This window comes from Trachypithecus francoisi, unplaced genomic scaffold (assembly GCF_009764315.1).
Source record: "Trachypithecus francoisi isolate TF-2019V2 unplaced genomic scaffold, Tfra_2.0 Lachesis_group0, whole genome shotgun sequence".
NCBI classification, from domain to species: Eukaryota; Metazoa; Chordata; class Mammalia; order Primates; family Cercopithecidae; genus Trachypithecus; species Trachypithecus francoisi.
In genome coordinates this window covers 130,196,358-130,220,220 of record NW_022681453.1, presented here as the reverse complement: position 1 = coordinate 130,220,220, position 23,863 = coordinate 130,196,358, and the positions used below count along the sequence as shown (strand labels likewise).

At 40.8% G+C, this 23,863-nt stretch overlaps 1 protein-coding gene across 6 annotated transcripts in view; it reads left to right on the top strand.

Moving 5' to 3' along the window:
- Positions 1 to 23,863, top strand: part of DCUN1D1 (defective in cullin neddylation 1 domain containing 1) — a 46,650-nt gene that overhangs the window by 5,283 nt on the left and 17,504 nt on the right. For 2 of the 6 annotated variants that reach the window (XM_033211807.1, XM_033211805.1), the window contains exons 1-4: positions 461 to 599; positions 15,973 to 16,189; positions 17,703 to 17,871; positions 21,031 to 21,161. In XM_033211807.1, the coding sequence (XP_033067698.1) occupies positions 597 to 599; positions 15,973 to 16,189; positions 17,703 to 17,871; positions 21,031 to 21,161 (520 nt within the window). In that variant the 5' untranslated portion in view covers positions 461 to 596. Of the gene's footprint in view, positions 1 to 133; positions 258 to 460; positions 600 to 703; positions 1,011 to 1,046; positions 1,247 to 15,972; positions 16,190 to 17,702; positions 17,872 to 21,030; positions 21,162 to 23,863 lie in introns of those variants that run through there. The other 4 variants (XM_033211806.1, XM_033211809.1, XM_033211804.1 and 1 more) reach the window with 4 other exon arrangements.

The window sequence follows — 23,863 nt, the reverse complement described above, 5'->3', positions numbered from 1 at the left end:
AAGCGAGGGAACGGATGTAAGTCTGATACTGAGATTGCGGGGGAAAAAAAGAAAACACGGGGCGGGGGTAGGTGTTTCCACTATCTTCTCTCTTTTTTTGGTACTGATGGGGAGGGGAGGTCTGGGATGGATGAAGCTCCTTAACCATCCGTTTCGCCGCCCCCAGCTGCTCAACTTATCCGCCGCCGCTCGTCCCCGCTTCCAGCCCGCGTAGACCCGGCCGTCACCGTCCGGAAGGAACCGCGTAGGAAACGGAGGTGGGGTGTCCCCCGGCGCCCCCACTAGAGACCGCCCGGCGCGGCAGGAGGATGTCGGCGCGCGGAGGGCTTGCGTCGCCCGCCCCTCCCCCGCCGCGCCCCCCGCCCCCGCCCCGGGGGACCCCCGCGCCCGGGGGAAGCCCCGCGCGGGGCGCCCTCCGCCCGCCTCCGTCCCTCCGCCTCCCCGAGGCCCGGGGCTGCCTCCTCGGGCCGCGCCGGGCCGCCCCGCACTGCGCATGAGCGGGAGCCCGGCAAGCCCGTGAGAGGAGCCGCCGCCGCCGCCGCCGTCCATTCGCTGCGGAGCCGGAGGAGGAGGGGAGAGGCCTGGAGGACACCAACATGGTGAGGCACTGCGGCCGCCCGCCCGCCCTGCCGGCTGGGGGCCGGCGCTGCCGCGCACCCCCGCCCCGGCCGCCCTCCGCCCCGCGGTGACCCTGCAGCCCCGAGCCTCGGCCCGCGGCCTCCGTCCCGCTCCCAGGCGGGGGCTCTCCTGCCTGCCTCTCCCTTCCTCCTTCGCCCCTTCCCGCCCGGGCGCCGCCGCTACGCGAGAGCCGAGGAGGCGGAGCGGAGCCGGGCCTAGTCGGGAGCCCCGGGGAGTTTGGGGCGCGGGGAGCGGCCCCGGTGCCCCTCGTCGGGGCCCGGCACGGGTGGGGGAGGCATTGGGGCGGGGGGAGGGGATGGGGCAACGGCCCTGCCCCTGCCCCTCTGTCGGCTCCATTGTGTCTGGCCGGGGACTGGGGTCTGGGGTTCCGGGTGAGTAGCCAGCCTCCCCCCCGCCCCGAAGCCGGGGCTTCCCTCTTCGCCCGGCCGGGGAGAAGGAAAGACTTTCCCGGCGCGCCTCTCCCTCCTCCGCTCCCAGCTCCAGTACCCCGCAAGTCTCCCAGGCAGTTTTGCTTGGGGCGGGGTATCAGCCCTTTTCCTTTCTCCATCACCTCTCGAGGCGTCCCATGCTTTTGGAGAAGGAGAGTTTCCTCGGCCAGTTGGTGGAGGTTATATTTACCTCTCTACTGAAAACATGGGAGACTGCTGAGCTTGGGGGAGGGGGTACGGAAGTGCAACCTGTTCTCATTTCATAAAATTAGGGAACACAGACTAGCGAGCGCCCTGTCGAGCACCTATTTTATTTGCTTGAGGGTGGGAGGAGTAATTGCTTTATTATAGTAGTTAAGGGCCATTTGTGATTTTTTTTTTTTTTAAACAGTTTGTCAAGTTACTCTCCTTTTTTGTTTGGAAAAAAAAAAAAAAGAAAGTCCTTGGCTTGCAGACCCTTGTGGTCGAGTTGTTTACTTTGGTAATTAAGTACCTGACTCTGCTGGAAGCTCTTCGTGTTTCAGAAGCGCTGTTTGGCATTGTACAGTCTGAGCGTGAGTTGAATTCCGTGCAGGTTACTGTATGAATAGTAAAAATGATATTGTTGTCCTTTTGCTCATGGGGAACATAAAGGCCTCTTTGAGGAGGGTGTGTGTGCGCGCCTGTGTTAAGGGAATGCCCCAGTGGCTTTGTTTTTAGTTGGTCTTATTTTTGCTGAACGACACTTCTAGTCCCATCCTCCAGCTTGGCAGTATTTTGTTGTCATGTATGGATATATGGTTTAGTCTGCCACATATTTAACATCTATGTTCAGTGGCAAGTTGTATAGGAATTTAGAGTTTGAATTTGTAAGAAAACTTTCCTGTAAAATGCAGGTTAATGTATGGATTAGTATTACAGTGTTCAGAGATCCACCAGGCAGTCTAAACAGTTTCTAGTTTCTTAAGTATTTACATGGTCGTAGGCATTACTCCTGAAGTTTTCAGACTCTTAGCATGTAGATGAGTATAGTAAGCTCGAAGTAATGACATTAATTCCCTGGGAAGCACTCAGCCACAGCCGAAATGTGTGCTCTTCAGGATGGTTCCAGATCCGCATCATCCCCTAGAATCTGGAGTCATCACCTGTTCAGGAATTCAGGATTCAAGTGGTTCATAGGAGAGTTCAGCTTGTAAGCTTCTATTCTTTTGGTTAATATTAAAATTAGCTACTTTTGAAACTTAGCTATAACCCATGTAATTCTACCATTGGTGACAAGATATTAAAAACATATCCTGTGGCTGAACTCAGTTTATGTCATGAGAATTGTGATATTCTCTGGTTTAGAAACTCATCATGGGGGCAGGGCACGGTGGCTCATGCCTGTAATCCCAGCACCCTGGGTCACCAAAGCAGGAGAATTGCTTGAGAGCCTAGGAGTTTGAGACCAGCCTGGGCAGCATAGTGAGACTCCATCCCAAGGGGAAAAAAAGTAAAATTAGCCAAGCATACTGGTGCTAGCCTGTGGTTGCAGCTACTCCAGAGGATGAGGTGGGAGGATTACTTGAGCTGGGAGGTTGAGGCTGCTGTGAGCCCTGCCACTGCACCTCTCCAGCCTGGCTAACAGACCTTGTCTCTTAAAAAATATAATAAGAAAGGAAAGAGACTCACCACTGGCCCTAATAGAAGTTAGGCAGTAAGAATTTTATAGTTAAGAAGTTGTTTCGTTATAAACTTATCTTACATATAATTGTTTCTTTATACAGTTTTGGGGCTGTGAGTTTTTTGGTGTCTGTAGCTGCAGCCCATTTCTAGAGTACATGTTATTGTCAGTTCTAGAGCAAACTTAAATGATGGGATATTTGAAATATTTTGTGTAAGTAAAAAAGTTGTTCTGTTAACTTATTCCCTCCCCCCTGAAAATGACTCCAAAACTAGATAATATTCTGTGACTTTGGAACTTTTTTTTTTTTTTTTGAGATGGAGTTTTTGCTCTCTTGCCCAGGCTGGAGTGCAATGGTGCAATCTTGGCTCACTGCAACCTGCGCCTCCTGGGTTCAAGCGATTCTCCAGCCTAAGTCTCCCAAGTAGCTGGGATTGCAGGCGTCCACCAACATACCCGGTTAATTTTTGTATTTTTAGTAGAGACGAGGTTTCACTATGTTAACCAGGCTGGTCTCGAACTCTTGACTTCAGGTGAGCCACCTGCCTCGGCCTCCCAAAGTGCTAGGATTACAGGTGTGAGCCACCGTGCCCAGCCTGGAACATATTTTTAAAAAGTGTTCAAAACGTGTGGGTTGTTTTATTTATAAGATGGCAGGATTGGACTGGATGATTTCTCAAGTTTCATCCAACATAGACATTTTGTGATTCTAGTGGTTTTCTAGACTCATAGCATCATAGAATTTTTAGATCTGACATAGACTCAGAGATCATCTAATTTACTCCTCCCCGTTTTTACACAAGAAGAAATTGAAGATCAAGGAGGTTTTGAGGTTCAAGTTTGCAGGATTGTTGGTTGCAGAACTGAAACTTATTTTCTCCTGGTCTACCATTTCCCCCAGTATTTGTGGTATATATAAATCTGTTTACTTATGAAATCCAGAAAATTACATTTGAAATTAAATCATATCAATCACTTAGAGGAAACCACGTGTTATTAATGAATATGTTAAGTAACAAAATTCATATTAATGGGTGATCAGTGATGTTAATGCCTATGTTTTCAATGGCTTTAAAAATATATGAACTTTGAAATTTAAGATTATGTTGTCAACAAATAGTAGAATTTGTAAATTCAAATGGATGTAGATCTATTCAAAGTTGTCTTTTCATAACTTGTTGCACATTCTTTGCATATCTACAAGTAAATTAAAGGAGAATATCAATTCTTTTCAATGATTGTTATACATCTGTGTGCCAGACACAGTGTTAGACATTGGAGGGATGTATGTATCACAGAAGAGACAAAAATTCTCACTCTGGTGAGGGTTACCTTTTAGTAGGGAGACATAAATAATAAACATGGTATATAGTTTTCTTCTTTACTATGTTAGAAGGTGTTAAGTGCTGTGGGAGAAAACAGTGTTAGGGAAGGGGATTGGGGGTTCTAGGGCATTGATGGAAGTAGGGTTACTAAGTATCTGTATCACCAGTGAGACCATTTTTTTTTTTTTTTTTTTTTTGAGGCAGAGTCTCGCTCTGTCGCCTGGACTGGAGTGCAGTGGCCAGATCTCAGCTCACTGCAAGCTCCGCCTCCCGGGTTTACGCCATTCTCCTGCCTCAGCCTCCCAAGTAGCTGGGACTACAGGCGCCCGCCACCTCGCCCGGCTAGTTTTTGTATTTTTAGTAGAGACGGGGTTTCACCGTGTTAGCCAGGATGGTCTCGATCTTCTGACCTCGTGATCCGCCCGTCTCGGCCTCCCAAAGTGCTGGGATTACAGGCTTGAGCCACCGCGCCCGGCCCCCAGTGAGACCATTTTGAACAGACTAGGGAATGAGGGAATAAACCATGCAGAAATATGGTAGAAATCTTGAGGAACAGTGAGACCAGTGTGGCTGGAGCAGTGTGTGTGTTTGTGTACACGTGTGTACGTGTGTACATGTGTATTATGGGGGATCGTTGGAGCAGATACGGCCTAGGTGATAAGGAGTGGGGATAGGCATGGGTCGGCACTGTAAGGATATTGGGCTTTTATCCTAGAGAGATGGAAAGCCATTGAAGGATTCTGAGTGGTATGATATACCTTGTTTTTTTTGATCCGTAGTGTGCTGTGACAGTATTACAGATAATTATTTTTTAAAGCAGTTTTTTCAAAAGACCCTTACTACAGTTTTCTTTACCATGCAGCTTCTGTGTACAGAGTTTTGAATTCTGTTTAAGATGACTGTCTAATGTTCAATAAAAACTAATGGATTATCAAGTATACCTAGCCACACTAGGGTTAATAAAAACACAACAAAACCTCTTTGATAGATTGTCGAATATGTTCTAGTGGTTTGTATTTCATTCAGTGACTATATGCAGAAAACTGGGCCTTTGGGGACAAAGAAAGGAAATTAACGTTTATTGAGAAGATACAGTCTACTAGTCAGACAATTTACAGTTGTCATTAATCTCCACTCCCACTTCTGAAATAGGCAATATTACTACCTTTTTTTTTTGAACTTATTTAGCATATCAGGAATGAAGGCTTAGCATTCTAAATGATTTGATGCTAGTATGTGGCAGAGCAGGGGTTAGAACCCTGGTCTCTGGCCCTGACCCTCACCTACTCCCATTTTTCTGTTTTTTTTTTTTTTTTTTTTTAAACCCAGCAAGCACTCTTTCAGTGTAGATATGGAATCTTTGTTTAGTTTTACTCTGGTTTCTTCCTTGTCAATGCTGAATAATAGTGACCTAGTTGTTTCCATATACAATCAAATGATTTGATGTAAACATTAAGTAATTGAAAAATTATAACTTTTGGTGCGTGTAGTAAGAAAGTTGGAGGTACAATTAATTCTGTGTTAATTTTTGGCTGGGCACAGTGGCTCACGCCTGTATCCCAGCACTTTGGGTGGCCCAGGCCGGCAGATCACGAGGTCAGGAGATCGAGACCATCCTGGCTAACATGGTGAAACCCCATCTCTACTAAAAATACAAAAAATTAACTGGGTGTGGTGGTGGGCACCTGTAGTCCCTGCTACTTGGGAGGCTGAGGCAGGAGAATGGCGTGAACCTGGGAGGTGGAGCTTGCAGTGAGCCGAGATCATGCCACTGCATTCCAGCCTGGACAACAGAGCTAGACTGTTTCAAAAACAAAAACAAAACAAAACAAAGTAAAATTCTGTGTTAATTAAAAGAAAAATTTGGCCGGGCGCGGTGGCTCAAGCCTGTAATCCCAGCACTTTGGGAGGCCGAGACGGGCGGATCACGAGGTCAGCAGATCGAGACCATCCTGGCTAACACGGTGAAACCCCGTCTCTACTAAAATATACAAAAAATTAGCCGGGCGAGATGGCGGGCGCCTGTAGTCCCAGCTACTCGGGAGGCTGAGGCGAGAGAATGGCGTAAACCCGGGAGGCGGAGCTTGCAGTGAGCTGAGATCCGGCCACTGCACTCCAGCCTGGGCGACAGAGCGAGACTCCGTCTCAAAAAAAAAAAAAAAAAAAAAAAAAAAAAAAAGAAAAATTTTTTAAAAGAACAGGTCATTTGGGTCAAGTGGTTGCTTTGTGCTCTTATAGATTGGGTCAAGCATAAGGAAAATCTGGGAGAAAACTTTTAAATTTCAGTATTGAGTTCAAGTTATGGTAGTGTTTGCCATGAAATTTGATAAAAAGAAATAGTTCCAAATAGGATTCAGTTGCTTTGTGGACAGAAAAAAGCTCTTGACTAATTTATGTAGCCACTTTAGGTGTGCACCCACCCCCAGAAGAAAAAGCAAAACAGAAGGAAAAAACAGTCACTGAAATAGTCTTTTATTATTTTATTGAATTTGTTTTATATAATTAGTACCTAGTCACTGAGAGTGATTAGGCTGGCTGTCTGTATTATAAAATTTTAAGGGATTTAGTTTTTTTTTTTTTTTTAAATCTATCGTACTTATGAATCACTCAACAAAGAGATAAGTTGCTGAAGTACACAGCCCATTCCCTTATTAGAGTAGGGTATTTTCGTTTTAATAAACGTGTGGAGTGTTTATTCAGAGGATTCTAATACTTCCTGATTTAGGATTTGAGAAAATATCAAATACTAGAATTAGAAGATTTTATTTTTCAAAGATCATTTATTCTCTCTAAGAAACAAATATAGTATGTTAGAACTATGGAATTTTATAAATCTCATTTAATTTTTCATTTTTTTGGTTTTTTTTTTCTTTTTGCCTCAGTAATCTTTTATTAACTTGAGATTACTTTAGAAAACAATGTTAATGGAGAGGGGAAAGTAAATTTAAATTAGCTACTTGGATTTCTTGTTAGAAGTTCAAGCAGTAAGTTTGAGAGAATCAATCGAGATGATGACTAATGCAAGTATTTTAAGATGGTTATTTCTTATTTATCATCAGAAATTAGCAAAAATAACTTTTTTGTTTGTTTGTTTTGAAACAGGGTCTCACTCTGTGTTGTGCAGGCTGGAGTGCAGTGGCACGATCTTGGCTCACTGCAACCTCTGCCTCCTGGGTTCAAGCGATTCTCCTGCCTCAGTCTCCCGAGTAGCTGGGATTACAGACATGTGCCACCATGCCTGGCTAATTTTTGTATTTTAGTAGAGACAGGGTTTCAGCATGTTGGCCAGGCTGGTCTCAAACTCCTGACCTTAAGTGATCTGCTCCCCTTAGCCTCCCAAAAGAGTATACCTCTTGAAAGGCCAGGCACGGCTGGCCTTTTGACTAGTAATTTTAACTAGTAATTCTGAGGGGTGGAGAGAAAATCTTTTAAATTTTCATTAGTTGCCTACTTTTTAAAAACCTGTGAAGAAAAGTATACAAAAGTCTACAATAATCTATTTGAATCTTACAGATATACTTCTGAATATTTTCTTTTGAGCTGGAATTTCGCTCTTGTCACCTAGGCTGGAGTGCAATGGTGCAATCTCAGCTCACTGCAACCTCTGCCTCCAGGGTTCAAGTGATTCTCCAACCTCAGCCTCCCGAGTAGCTGGGATTACAGGCACATGCCACCATGCCCAGCTAATTTTTGTATCTTTAGTAGAGACGGGGTTTTACCATGTTGGTCAGGATGGTCTCAATCTCTTGACCTCATGATCCACCCGCCTCGGCCTCCCAAAATGCTGGGATTATAGGCGTGAGCCACCATGCCCGGTCACTTCTGAATTTCTGAAAGGTAGATTGCCATAATATATCATCATGCACAATAATTACATAGTATGTATATCATTCCTATGGACTTAGTAGTACAGTAGTACCCTCTTGTCTGTGATTTCACTTTGCTTGATTTCAGTTACCCGCAATCACCTGGTGATCTGAAAATAATGAAAAGTTCCAGAAATAAACAATTGATAAGTTTTAAATTGTGCGTTGTTCTCAGTAGCATGATGAAATCTCATTGTTGCAGTTGTTGGTCATCCCTTTCTTCGTCCATCTTATTCATGCTGTATTCACTGCCTGCTGTTAGTCACTTAGTAGCTCTCTTAGTTATCAGATCAAAAAAAAAAAACAAAACCCAGAGTGCATATATAGGGTTCTATACTATCTGTGTTTTCAGGCATCCACTGAAGTCTTGGAACGTTTCTCCCTCCCCCACGTGGGTAAGAGGGGACTAATGTAATACAGAGCCTCTTTTTTTTTTGAGACGGAGTTTCGCTCTTTTTGCCTAGACTGGAGTACAATAGTGTGATCTTGGCTCACCACAAACTCCGCCTCCTGGATTCAAGCAATTTTCCTGCCTCAGCCTCCCAAGTAGCTGGGATTACAGGCATGTGCCACCATGCCCGGCTAATTTTGTATTCTTAGTAGAGATAGGGTTTCTACATGTTGGTCAGACTGGTCTCAAACTACCAACCTCAGGTGAACCACCCCCTACTTGGCCTCCCAAAGTGCTGGGATTACAGGCGTGAGTCACTGGGTGTTGCACTGTTGTTCAGGCTGGAGTTAGTGATGTGATCATGGCTCACTACAGCCTCAACTTTCTGTACTCAAGTGACCCTCCTACCTCAACCTCCTGAGTAGCTGGAACTACAGGTGTGCACCACCAGATATTGCTATGTTGCCCAGGCTGGTCTTGAACTCTGGGCTCAAGCAGTCCTCCTGCCTGGACCTCCCAAAGTGCTGGGATTACAGGCGTGAGCTGCCTTGCTCAGCCTCAGCACCTCTTAAAAAGGAGTTAATTTCAAGAGTTATTCAAAGTGCAGGAAATTTAAGGATGAATGAATAAGTAATTGTTATCCATAAGCAATTATTTGAAACTTCAGATTTGAGTACTATGAGGGTTTTGTTCGTTTTGTTTAGTATTTGAAATTGTACACATTTCCATATATTTTCTGGCCGTAACCTATATAAGTATTTGTATTTTCTCTGAGTTTTAAGCCTTCTCTTTGGAAAAGGGAACCCTGACTTCGAGTGCCCTGTGATTTTTTTTGTTTTCAACCTCTGTACATTTAAAGCTATAGATTATAACCATCTGTTTTTAAAATAGACTGTGACAGGACTATAAACACATTTTTCTTTCTGTTGTATTGCTTGTCTTAAAAATAACTTATCCTCTTCCTTTTCTCCTTCTTACCCCCAACCAAAAAAAAAAAAAAAAGCCCTAAATAGAAGCTCAATCCCCAAATTATCTTTTTAGTTAGGTTGTGAGAGAATGCTTAATGGGGAATTTTTAGTTGGAATGCAAATCGTTCACATTTGACTACTTTTCCGTTAAAATAGGTGAAGAAATATTGCTCACAATTCTCCTCCCTCCAACAGTCAGTGGTTGCACTTTTGCCCTTTAGATTTTCTTTTCACTTGAAGGCAGTATATAGTAAATGGCAAGACTGCATGCCTTGAAACCAGGCAGCAGGGCTGCATTTCTGGCTCTGCTACTTTTTGAATAAGTAGGTAAATTATGCTGGAAGTTTGGTTCCTCATTGGTAAAATGGAATCATCTTCCAGGATTAATAAGCACCTAGCGCAGTGCCTGGCACACGGTAGAAGCTCAAATGTTAGCTGCTAGTTTTATTATAGTTATTGTTTACCATTTAAATTTTTTTTGTGGAGTATTTTTTTTTTCTCTTTTTTTAAGATAGGGTCGCATGCCTTCTCTTGTCCAGGCTGGAGTGCAGTGGCGCCATCATAGCTCACTGCAGCCTCTATCTCCTGGGCTCAAGTGATCCTCCCACCACAGCCTCCCAAGTAGCTAGGACTCCAGGAATGCACCACCATGCCTGGCTACTTTTTTGTTGTTGCTAATTTTAATACAGACGCAGTCTTGCTATGCTGCCCAGGCTGGTCTTGAACTCTTGAGCTCAAGTGTTTCTCTTGCCTTGGCCTCCCAAAGTGCCGGGAGTACAAGCCGTGAGCCCACCACACCTGTTCATCTTTCTTCCTCTGTGAACTTATGTGGAGTCCTTACCATGTGCTAGTTACAGTTCTAAGAGTTGAACCTGAATTGATTCGTATAACCTCAACACTCTGTTTACAGATGAAGAAGTTGAAGCCCAGAAAGATTAATTTTCCCAAAGTGATACGGCAATTAAGTGGCACTGGTAGAGTTAAAATCCTGACAGCCTGGTTTGAAAGTCTGCACTCTTCTCTGGCGAATCATATTATATTGCCTCTCTGTACAGGTGGAAGGAAAGAGATAGAGCTACTCTTACCTAGATTCCTATGCTGACCTTCCTGGAGTAGAACTTTGGTTTCTAGGTGAAAGTCTGCTCTAGGAGTTGTAGGTAGGCTCATTGGTTGAATTGATTTTTTCCTGCACTTTTGACTTCAGACCTATAGTCTATTGGAAGGCCTTTTGTGAGTGAGTAGTTTTGGATATTGGTAACGTTTTCCTGTGTTGCTGAATACCATGTGTTATATATGGAAAGTATGATCTTCTAAAGTTAAAACTAGCTCTTTAAATTTCAGATGAAGTTAAATTGTCAATATGATAATTACATAATAGCATACAGAGCTTTTTTTTTTTTTTTTTTGAGACGGAGTCTGGCTCTGTCACCCAGGCTGGAGTGCAGTGGCCGGATCTCAGCTCACTGCAAGCTCCGCCTCCTGGGCTGATGCCATTCTCCTGCCTCAGCCTCCCGAGTAGCTGGGACTACAGGCGCCCGCCACCTCGCCCAGCTAGTTTTTTGTATTTTTTAGTAGAGACGGGGTTTCACCATGTTAGCCAGGACGGTCTCGATTTCCTGACCTCGTGATCCGCCCGTCTCGGCCTCCCAAAGTGCTGGGATTACAGGCTTGAGCCACCGCGCCCGGCCGCTTACAGAGCTTTTAGTGAGAATTATGGGTGATCATAAAAGTGTTTTGATTTTGAAAGCATTAACTTTTGTGAGATAGATTCATCAAATCCTGAGTTAACAAGAATTGAGTTAGAAAATTAATTCCTCTAAAGAAAGATACAAAGGCGTAAGTGTCTGTTTCTGGAGTTCAGGCAGAAATATAAACTTAAGAATGAGAAGATAAAAATTCAAGACAATAGAAATAAAATGGATATTAATTTTTTCCTGTAAAAATATCACTTTTTAAAATTATTTCTATTTTGAAATTGTTAGGACTTAGTTGACTAGAAAGTCATTTTCATGTTTATTGTTTTTCCTTGGGGAAATACTTTTAATAGGAAGACTTTTTAAACTTTATTAATATTTTTTCTTCAGATAAGCTGTTATTTTAAATGTGATTCTTAAATTTCTTTTCTTTTCTTTTTTTTGAGATAAGATTTCACTCTGTCACCCAGGCTGTAGTGCAGTGGTGCTGTCTTAGCTCACTGCAGCCATGAACTCTTGGGCTCAAGTGATCCTCATCTTCCCACCTCAGCCTCCCATGTAGCTAGGACTACAGGTGTGCACTACAACAACCAGTTAATTAAAAAACTTTTTTTGTAACGATGGTCTCATTGTGTTACCCAGGCCAGACTAGTCTTGAACTCCTGGCCTCAAATAGTCCTACTGCCTCCGCCTCCCAAAGTGCTGGATTACAGACGTGAGTTATTGCACCTGGCTGATTCTCTAATTCTTGAATTTCTTAAGGAAAAACAAATGCAAATATGCTAAATTTAAGAATAAAACAATATGTGTTGATAACTTGGCATGTTATATTTTGGAAAGATGAGCAAATAAATTCATTTTACTCTTCAGATTATGACAGTATTTCTAATTTTGGTAATCTTTGATACCATTGTAATTAGCTTTCTGTTACAAGAGATAGCATTTCTCCTCCTTGCCAGAGTTAAAAAGCAAAATATATTTTGTTTTATGCATTTTACATCCTTTCCACTATTGTGTTTCTTTGAAAACTTCATAATATCTAGGTAGTTTTAACATTGGAATACTGAAGATTGTATTGCCTGATCTTATTTAATGATTACTTTAGTTTATTCCCTTTAAATAAGTATTTAAATAAATGGCATATATTACATTTGAGTGCTGAATCATTGTAGCTGTCACATGATTTTGCTCTTGGGAAGTTCCCCACTGTGTTTGTAGTAGAAACAGAGAAAAAATCCATCTGTTTTTTCTTCCACCTCAATTTTCTATCCACCCTGTCATCCCCTATAAAATAATTCTTCTCTGGTTAGTCACCTTTTTCTCTTCCTTATGTTGATAAAAATTTAAACCTTTGGTGCCATACTGTCAACATCAGAACACTGCCTGGTACGTCTTTGTGGCTTAGGAAAAGGGGATGGGAGTGTTACAGCTCCCCTGAATTGGTCTGGTATACTCCAGCTTTATTCTAGGATAGCCTTTGAGACTACAGAATTGAATTCCCTTAGTAGGGAATCGGGTGTTACAATGTATTCTAGGAGCAGAGAGCTGACAAAGAAATGGTAAGAGTGCATTATGAGTATAAGAAGTGGAGGGTACTTATCAGACTTTATAGGAATGGGATTGTCAGTATCACTTGGCTTAGCTGGAGTCCATACTGTCAGTTCTTGGCCTAGTGTAACTAAGTAGCCTTTATGGTGTTGGAAATGGGTAGGTGCACCCTGTTTCTTCAGATATATTGATATTGCCCTGTATAGTGGAAATTTATACCAAACCAGTTAAAATAGTTTACATTTGGCCTGGCCGGTGGCTCATGCCTATAATCCCAGCACTTTGGGAGGCTGAGATGGTTGGATCACCTGATGTCAGGAGTTCAAGACCAGCCTAGGCAACATGGCGAAACCCTGTCTCTACTAAAAATACAAAAATTAGCTGGGCGCGGCAGTGCGTGCCTGTAATCCTAGCTACTCAGGAGGCTGAGGCAGGAGAATCGCTTGAGCCTGGGAAGTGGAGGTTGCAGTGAGCCGAGATCACACCACTGCACTCCAGCCTGGCGACAGAGTGAGACACCGTCTCAGGAAAAAAAAAAAAAGTTTACATTTATATATATGTGTGTGTGTTTGTGTGTGTATATATATAAAATTTATTACATAAACATTTTTCAAATAAGATATGACATGGAATTAATTAGTTTGTATTATTTTGTTTTTAGTTTGTGTGGGCAAGACAGTTTTTTATCTTTGTTTCCCTGGTCTTCTATTATCCTGCTTTTTGATAGGAATAGAATAGTAGAATGACTAGTTCTTTTTGGCTTGTAGAAATGACTTAAGCTATGATTTTTCCTTCCTCCCTTCAACAAAGGTGATTGACCCTGCAGGGAACAGAGCACTGGATTTAAAACTATATGATAAAACCCCAACTAAATCTGATTGTTTTGCCACCTCCAACTTTTAGGAGGATGGGGGAAAAGTTACGCCAATAAGTTGTATCAGGTTTAATTAAAAAGTAATTGCCAGGCCAGGCACAGTGGCTCACTCCTGTGGTCCCAGCACTTTGGGAGGCTGAGGCAGGTGGATTGCTTGAGCCCAGGCGTTTGAGACCAGCCTGGGCAACAGCGAAACCCAGTCTCTAAAAAAAACAAAAAAACCTACGTATTTTCCAGGATATGGCCTGTGGTTGGCATACTTGCAGGTTAATCTCCAACACTTCCTGCACCATTATACGGTGGTCACTGACGATCACAGTGATCCTTTGGTACTTTACCTTCTTTCTCAGAGGAGGATTAAAACATATGTTAGGGTACTCTATCACTCAAAGGAGAAAGATGTACTAAGTTTTAAAATAATTTTCAGTAACAAAAGTTGGAATCAAAATGATTCCCTTGTTAACCTTCATTTAAGCAAAATTAAATTAGGACAGTTATCTTCCTTGGCATTTGATTTCATTGTGAGTTTGTTGTCATTGAACAGTAAATCTCAAGGAGGAAATAGTTTTCCAAAGGGAAGAATCCTAGACACTTGAGGGATGTGTTTTGCAATGGGATATGACTTATCTGATGTCCAGATGTTGTAGAGTTATTAGTGAAGTAGCAGAAGAGTAGTGAATTTATAGTTTCTCAATTTTAGTGGAGTACAGAGGTTGAGATTTTAATCTGTAATCTTAACAGTAACATATTTGCAAAGAGAGGAGTGTGACTGACAGATCAGATTCTAGAGCATAGACATTTTTCATATTGCAAGAAATAGGGAGATAGGGTTAGTTTTCATATTTGATTTTGTATAGTGTTGTTTTTACTGGGATTGGTAGAAATATGTTGTAAAATCTCAAAAGCTTTATAAATATGTATAGCAAGCAGTGTGATTTATGGAAAGATTACTCGGATTCATGAGACCTCTTTGTTCTTGTCTCATTTCTACTAATAACAACCTGAGTGATATTTTTGAACAAATGCCTTAACCTTCTGGTTAGGGTTCTCTGATCTGTCTAATCTGGAAGTTGATGTTTACGATCTGTCTGTTTGGGCCAGATGAGAGAATCTGGGGCTCTCAAATGTGTTGCTTAAACCACAGAAAAAAAGTATATATACACATACATATATATACACACACATACATACATATATACATACATACATATACATACACACACATATATATATATTTTTTTTGAGATGAAGTCTCGCTCTTGTCTTCTAGGCTGGAGTGTGATGGTGTCATCTCAGCTCACTGCAACCTCTGCCTCCTGGTTTCAAGCATTTCTCCTGCCTCAGCCTCCCGAATAGCTGGGATGGGCACCTGCCACCATGCCCAGCTAATTTTTGTATTTTTAGTAGAGACGGAGTTTCACCATGTTGGCCAGGCTGGTCTCGAACTCCTGACCTCAGGTGAACCGCCTGCCTGGGCCTCCCAAAGTGCTGGGATTACAGGCATGAGCCACCGCGCCCAGCCAACCACAGAATATTATGTCTATTCATGAGTATCCTACTCAAGTTTTTGCTCTTCATTTACAATAGTAGCTCAGGAAGAACCCAAGTATTTTGCTAGAAGATGGTATTGGAGCTTGGGAGGAAGAAGAGTAACAGTGATGGGGCTGCAGTTGCTTGGAGGCTGGCTTGGGTGAGAGGGAAGGGAGAACATGGTCTTTGATACTGGGAGAGAGTACCCTGCCTTCTTTTCCTGTGGGTTTAGGTCAGATGAGAAATGAATCCTTGTCAGTGTGCAGCAAGTGAGAAGAGGTGATTATCTCTTCATCTCTTCCCCTCTCTGAGAAGAGGTAGAAGGGCTGTTTGGAGAGACCAATGGTCTCTGCTAGGCTCTGGGTAAGGGAATGACGTGATTCTTCCAGGGGAAAAAGAAAAAAAAAATTATTTCGGTAGGAAGGATGCTTCTCCTGATTTGAGTGAAAATATGAGGAAATTTTGTTGATAATTTTCTTGGTTTCTGAATACAACTAGGAGAAATGTCGAATCCTTCTATTTTATTGCTTCCTCCTATTTGATAAAAACAGCAAGAAAACAAGGTAGGTGGTGTTGGGGAGGGAGGATCCCCGCCCCCTAGCCCCATATCCTTTATAGTGGATATTAGGACTGCAGTAAACACCTGTTAATCTCATGGTTCCCCAGGGGCATTTGCTCACTGGTCAGATCATGTCACCTGCTTCCCCACCACTACTTGTGCATCCATCTCAGGAGCACTGTGCTTGTCCAGGTTTGGAAAGTAGCACCGCTTCCCTTCTGCAGCCTTTCTGTACGCTCTCAGGACCCACTGTAGGGGAAAACGCTGGGTGGTTGAGCTTCCTTTGCTTCTGTCCTATTTCTCTTCCAAAACTGTACCATATTTTTTGTTTCATATTTTTTAAAAGTTAGTCTTTCTGATTAATAATAGATCAAAAATAAATCAAGTTAAACTGTTTTAATGTTTTATGAGGAAAAAGTATTACTAAGAACGTTTTGTCAGCCATACAGAAATATTTAGTCTTATGTGATTTTACATGGAGTTTCAGTTTATTTTCTGGTTTCAATAGAACAAGTTGAAATCATCGCAGAAGGATAAAGTTCGTCAGTTTATGATCTTCACACAATCTAGTGAAAAAACAGCAGTAAGTTGTCTATCTCAAAATGACTGGAAGTTAGATGTTGCAACAGATAATTTTTTCCAAAATCCTGAACTTTATATACGAGAGAGTGTAAAAGGATCATTGGACAGGAAGAAGTTAGAACAACTGTACAATAGATACAAAGGTGAGTGCTTGCTTGTGACTTTAAATAAATTTTGGACCAGATTTTCCAAGGTGATGGGCTTGTGAGAAATCAAATACTATATATAACATAAATTGGGTGGATGTGTCCAATAGAGGTCTGTAGATCTTAGGGTTATTTCAAGAACTCTGAGGAGAAATTATTTTCTTTGCACTCAAATTTCTTCTTGGCCTCTTTATTTTCCTGCCCTCCTTTTTTTTCCTCCCCCATCGTCCAAGTTGAGCATGGGGATAGGGAACTGTTTTTTCTCCCCTCATCTGTATAAAAGTCAGCTGAACCAGGCTTTAAGAAAACCTGCATACTAAATCTTTAAAGAATTGTAAAGTAATGCATAGTTTTTAAAAAGTTCAACTGCATAATAGATGAATAAGAAAAGGTTAATAGTTTGTTTGTCTTTTCCTTATTCATTCTCCCTATTCATTCTCCTGAGTAACCAGTGGTGTGGATCCTTCCATATCTTTTATGTTTATGCAGAAATACATTTACAGAATTTCAAAGTTTTTCTGAATATGGCATATTTTATGCATAACTTGTGCTCTAAAGTCAAATGATGTGTATGTTTTTTATTGCTGGAGATATTGCCAGGTTACTTTAAGAAAAGTGTTAGCAAGGCCGGGCGTGGTGGCTCACACCTGTAATCCCAGCACTTTGGGAGGCCGAGGCGGGCCGATCACAAGGTCAGGAGTTCGAGACCAGCCTGTCCAATATGGTAAAACCCCATCTCTACTAAAAATACAAAAATTAGCTGGGTGTGGTGGCATGTGCCTGTAGTCCCAGCTACTCGGGAGGCTGAGGCAGAAGAATTGCTTGAACCTGGGAGGCAGAGGTTACAGTGAGCTGAAATCATGCCACTGCACTCCAGCCTGGGGTGACAGAGTAAGACTCCGTCTCAAAAATAAAAAAAAAAAAGTGCTAGCAAATCATATTGGATAGCAGTCTATGAGTGCCTCTTTCTCTTTGTTTTTGTTATTTAAAATTTTTGCCTCTTTGATAAGTATTGATTTTTTTCTTTAAACAACAGATATTTACATTGTTGAGATTAGGGTTGAATTGCATAGTTTAGTTTACAGTTTTTCTGATACTCTTAAGAAGTGGTTGTTGTGGGAAAGTGAACTTTGTTCTAAGAAAAGAAGAATTTCTGTTCAGAATGCCTACCTAAGCAAAATATGGATATATTGAGTTAGAATCCCATGTCCCTATATAAGAATGTCTGATTTTCTGAATGTGTATAAGTATGGGACATATTTCACATGAATAAATGAGACTTTAAAAAATCATGTCTCATCTGCATGTATCTCTTTTATACACTTTAAGAATGCTGTTAGAGAGGAGAATGGCTTTAAATAATGGGAAAGTGTATGTTAGAGTAATACTGTTTCATGCCTTCCATATATTGTGGTCATTTAAAAAATGACATATAAAGCATTATCTTTTTCAGTTTTAGTAATGTAGCATAATATGACACTACTTTAATATTGCATTATTATTTTTAAAGACCCTCAAGATGAGAATAAAATTGGAATAGATGGCATACAGCAGTTCTGTGATGACCTGGCACTCGATCCAGCCAGCATTAGTGTGTTGATTATTGCATGGAAGTTCAGAGCAGCAACACAGTGCGAGTTCTCCAAACAGGAGTTCATGGATGGCATGACAGAATTAGGGTGAGTATATAATTACAAAAGGAAATTAGATATGTTACTGTGGAACTGAATTATGTCATGAATTTTTTAGTGTAAATTTAAAGATTTTAGGCCGGGCGCGGTGGCTCAAGCCTGTAATCCCAGCACTTTGGGAGGCCGAGACGGGCGGATCACGAGGTCAGGAGATCGAGAGACCATCCTGGCTAACATGGTGAAACCCCGTCTCTACTAAAAATACAAAAAACTAGCCGGGCGAGGTGGCGGGCGCCTGTAGTCCCAGCTACTTGGGAGGCTGAGGCAGGAGAATGGCGTGAACCCGGGAGGCGGAGCTTGCAGTGAGCCGAGATCGCGCCACTGCACTCCAGCCTGGGCGACAGAGCGAGACTCTGCCTCAAAAAAAAAAAAAAAAAAAAAAAAGATTTTCTGGCCTACAAACATTGGTATAAATAGAAATGGGTTAACTTGCTAGTTTCCATGTTACACAGTTTTCTGGGTTTGTCAAGTTATTTGTGTAGTTAGTACAGCCTATTCTATTTGGATATATTCTTATCATTTGCTTCTAAGGCAGGTTCATTAGTATTAAAATTATGCATAAATATTTACCACGGAAGAGTGAAATGACCAAGTTTTAAAGTTATTTCCTAATGTGAGACTGTGAACCCTGCATTTATAAAATCCTAGAATTTAAAAACTGGAAGATGCCTTAGAAGTTACTACTTGTTTCACTTACACTTTGACAGGTGATTAGCTGAATGTCTTTGGGTAAATTGATTGAAAAGTCATGGGTAGAGGTTTTACCTATGACCTCTAGTTGTCCATATTTAATGAGGTTGCAGACAGAAGTAATCAGTCTGTTGGTAGGTAACAAGTTGCCCTTTCTGTTTTTAGAGGGCCACTATTAAATGATAATAGCTAACATTTGTTAAACATTATTTTATTTCAGTTAACTGTGCTAAGTATTTCACCTACCTCTTCACAGCAACTTTTTGAGAATAGTGTTTCTGTCCCCATTTTAGAGATGAAGAAATTGAGGTACAGAGAAATTATAGAATTAGGTAGTATTAGAGTCATGATTTGAGCCTGATTGACATTGCAATCAGTCAGGGTCCAGTCAAGACACAAAAACCACACCAGGGGCCAGGTGCGGTGGCTCATTCCTGTAGTCTCAGCACTTTGGGAGGCCAAGGCAGGTGGATCACCTTAAGTCAGTAGTTGGAGACCAGCCTGACCAACATGGAGAAACCCTGTCTCTACTTAAAATACAAAATTAGCCAGGCATGGTGGCGCATGCTTGTAATCCCAGCTACTTGGGAGGCTGAGGTAGGAGAATCGCTTGAACCCGGGAGGTGGAGGTTGTGGTGAGCCAAGATCATGCCACTGCACTCCAGCCTGGGCAGCAAGAGCGATACTCCATCTCAAAAAAACAAAAAAACAAAACAAAAACAAAAAACAAAAAAAGACCACACCTGTAATTTTAACAGGGAAAATTTAAAGACTTGCTTTACTCTATCAAATAGATAAAAGGATAAAAGGAAACTCTAAGGCATAATGGGTAGCAGGTGCAGCAAGCTGCTACCACCTCTGGGAAGTCAGGGAAGGGCACAGACAAGGAAGAAATTTAGAAGCTTAGGAGATCCCCACAAGGCTGAGATTCAGACCTGGGGGTTGAAGGGAGAGGGTGTGGCCACCTGTGATGCTGGTGAAAAAGCTGCCTAGAGGCCACTTGCTGCAGGCTGTGAGATTGCTACCACTGGTGGATATTGCTGGGACCTTCCCACACACTAAAACCCTTGCCCTCTGGAGAAAACAAACTGGGATCAGAAAAGTTCCTTCTTCCTCTTCCAGCCTTTCCTTGGCTCTTGGTAGAGCCTAACACTGAGCCAGCTGGCAAGAAAAATGAAGTCTCACAGTTTGTAGTCCAATATCGCAAAGTAGGGCAAAGAAGGGTAGGTTTAAAGCTGAGAGGCAGAAAATTAACTGGCCTGGACACTATGTCCTTCAGCCAAAGCCAGGCCCATCCTGAACTTGCTGGGATTTTCTATGCTAGGACAGGTTTCATCAGAACTTAAGGAAGCAATGTTTTTAAAAATTTGAAACTGAATTCATATAATATGTAATGAACTTTCAAATCAAAATTTTAATTTACAAACTAATGATCTGGAAGGTGTTACAAAGAATGTAGAAGGAAAATAAAAGCAAAAAATGATTAAAAGGAAAAAAATGGATTTGTTTGTGGAATCTATAAGAAATAGGGTATTTCTACCATAAGGCTGTATTAGGAAACTAAAGGCTTGATACTTAGAGCTTTTCTTTTTTTTTTTTTTTGAGACGGAGTCTGGCTGTGTCGCCCAGGCTGGAGTGCGGTGGCCGGATCTCAGCTCACTGCAAGCTCCGCCTCACCGGTTCACGCCATTCTCCTGCCTCCGCCTCCCAAGTAGCTGGGACTACAGGCACCCGCCTCGTCGCCCGGCTAGTTTTTCGTATTCTTTAGTAGAGACGGGGTTTCACCGTATTAGCCAGGATGGTCTCGATCTCCTGACCTTGTGATCCACCCGTCTCGGCCTCCCAAAGTGCTGGGATTACAGGCTTGAGCCACCGCACCCTGCCAGAGCTTTTCAAACTCTTTGAAAGTTGAATGTTTTGCACATACAGAAAAAGCTTAATATTAATTTGAGGTAATTCAGTTGGAGGTTGTCGGGGGTTTACCTGTTTACTACTATACTTTGTATATGACAAGAAGCAAGTTTTCAAAAGGAATGTTTCCTCATAAGCAAGAGACCATACTTTTAATTTCGATAGTAAACACGATTAAGTACTGTGTCAGTAGTGTCTAATACAGTTTAAAATGATTGTTATGCTGATTACTATACATTCTTATTTATCCACTGAAGCTGACTTCTACTAGTGAAAGTGTTGATAGCTTAATGAATTATGTAATTAAAACGAATAGCCCGTTTCTTTTAAAAGTAATTATTTAGAATGTTTAATCACTCTAGACCTCTTCCCGCAGCTAATCTCCATGCATGTTTGTATTTATGTAATATAAAAAGATTGAATTCCAATTATTTGATTTTTTAAAAAGTAGTTCTAGGAAATAAATGTAAGCCCTCATGGGAATAAATAAGTTATTAATTTATAGTGAAAAAGTTAATCTTTTATAAACTTAATTTTACAATGTAGATGTGACAGCATAGAAAAACTAAAGGCCCAGATACCCAAGATGGAACAAGAATTGAAAGAACCAGGACGATTTAAGGATTTTTACCAGTTTACTTTTAATTTTGCAAAGAATCCAGGACAAAAAGGATTAGGTAAGAATTTTTAAAAATTATATTTGGTGTTTCAGATATATTCAAATACATTGACAGTGTCATTTTTGTAATAGAAAGTTGTGTGTTTTGAGCATAAAGTCATGAAAATACCAATTATTGAAAAGTAATTAGAAACAGGAAACTTTTAATCAGAGAATACCATGCACATTGAATAATAAGTTTACCTTGGGTACTACATGTGAACCACTGATTTTTGTTTTATGAAAACTACAGTCAGTATAGAAGATAGTTGTTAAAATTCCACTGACATTTATTTATTTATGCATTCATTCATTTACTCATTTTTTTCATTCATGATCCTGAAGATATTTTAGGATCTTAGAACCTGTAGAAATAGCACTATAAGATTTGAGTCATAGAATGCCAGATAAATTTATTCTTTTTTGTTATGATTTATTTGAAAACTGTAAGGATGAAAAAGGAAATGCTTATCATTCATAATCTTATTATCCAGAAATAATCACTGTAAAGGTTTAGATCAATCCATTTGTATTTGTACATTTGCTTTTGGGATAGCTAAGGGATATGAGAGTAAAAGATACAGTGTAATTTGCAAATTACCTAAAAAGATTAGATAGTGCTAGTAGATAATTACAAAATAATAAAAGTGTATAAGGGTTTTAGAGGGAGAAATGAGTAAAAGCAGGAGTGGTTGGGAAATGCTTCCTGGACAAGGTGGGATATGAACTAAAAGGTTTGGTATTTGGCTGGACAAGGGAAGATAAAAGATGTTCCAGTGAGAAGATAGTTATGAATGAAGGTCTAAAATTTTAGCAATAAGCTTGGCTTTGTGCAAGAGAGAAGTTGTTGGTTTGATTTTAGTGGGAATGCTTGTTTGGAGATTAAATTGGTGAGACACAAGAAAGCTAAATAACCACAAGCTTCTTTTGAAATCAGAAAGGGTTTTGTTTCTGTGTTTTTTGGAGACAGAAAGGTTTAAATTGGAATTTGTGGGAAATGGGGACCCAGTGAAGATTTTGGTGATGGTGATAACTTCCATTTAATGTGAGCTTTTAGTATGCCTGGCACTGTGCTAAGTACTGTACTTTACATATACTACTTGTCTTGTATGTAAGTCCATTTCATGTTGCTGTAACAGAATACCTGAGACTGGGTAACGTATAAAGAGGTTTGTTTAGCTCATGATTCTGCAGGCTAAGAGTGGGGCATGGCCCTGGCTTCTGCAGAGAACTTTTATGCTGCATCATCATACGGCAGACAAGGTCAAAGGGGAAGTGGACTCCTGTGAAGAGAGAGACCAAACAGGAGGGGAAGGCTCGCTTTATAATAACACACTCCAGGAACTAATCTGTTCCCTCTGGCAAAAAAAGGAGAATAGCACGAAGCCATTCATGAGGGACCCACCCCCATGAGTCAAACATTGCCCACCAGACCCCACCTTACAGCACCACCACACTGGGGATAAAATTTCAGGATGAGTTTTGGTGGGAACAAACCAACCATATCCAAACCATAGCATTGCCTCATTTAATGTTACCAATTTTTTGAGTTATTCATCCTTTCAGTAATTTACCACCTGCTATGTGCCGTGCCAAATACATAGTAATAAAGTGCTAGCCGTTTATTGTCCTTAATTTGAAGATGAGGAAATTTAGGCATAGAAAGGTTGAGTAACTTGCCCAGTGAAGGTAAGTGAGGTCTTTTTTTTTTGGTTTTTGAAGATACAGTAGTAGTTGGAGAGGCTAATAATTAGGGCCTTTTGCACTAATTCCTCTTTATTTTTTAAATTAGCGGGGGGAAAGTATTGAGAAACAGATTATATTAACAGAGATTAGACTGAGGAAGTGACGGAAAGGTAGAGAGGACGGGATAAATGTATAACCTTTGTAATGTAGTATGGCCCCACGAGTTACTAAACGTGACTGAATTGATGAAAGATTCATAACATATTTGTAAAGCGAAATTCTCAGTGATAAAGCCTTCTTGCCAGCTTGATTGTTCAATATAAATTGAATTTTATTCTTAAAGGAAAAATCCTCAATTTGCGGGCAAAATAAGCCAGGATACCTACAATTAGTTTCTCTGTCTAGGGCCATCAGTTAACTGGGATTTTTTTCTATTTTTCCCTTTCCTTTCCACAAATAATAATCTGTTAAAGTCTTTGAATTTACATGTATGTATAAAATCATTATTTTGTCATATTTAGAAATGTAGCACAATATTTTGATAAGATTAAATATAATGTGAATGTCAAATGTTGATTTAAAGGGACATAACCTATTTCTTAGTTATATCTCTACCCTTTACTGGAGCACAAAATAAATAGTGTTTTGGGTGAATATATACTTTTGATACTGAATCTTAGTTTTTATTATATGTGGTAAAAATTGAGCAAAATTAAAATTTTATAAGTATTGGATATATTAATATGATAAATTAGAATTTTAGATTACAGGAAAAATTATGGGAAAGCATTATATTTAAGAATTATGTATGTTTATTCTGTTATCTAATAAGTATTGTGCTTAAGAAAAAAATGTAATATTTAAAGGATGTAGAGTTTTTGTTTTGTAAGATGAGCATTCTGAAGATCGATGGCACAGCAATGTGAATGTACTTTACACCGAACTGCACACTTCAAGAAGATTCAGATGATAAACTTTATATTACATGTATTTAATTACAATGAAAATATTATTTAAGACCCTCCCAAACCATAC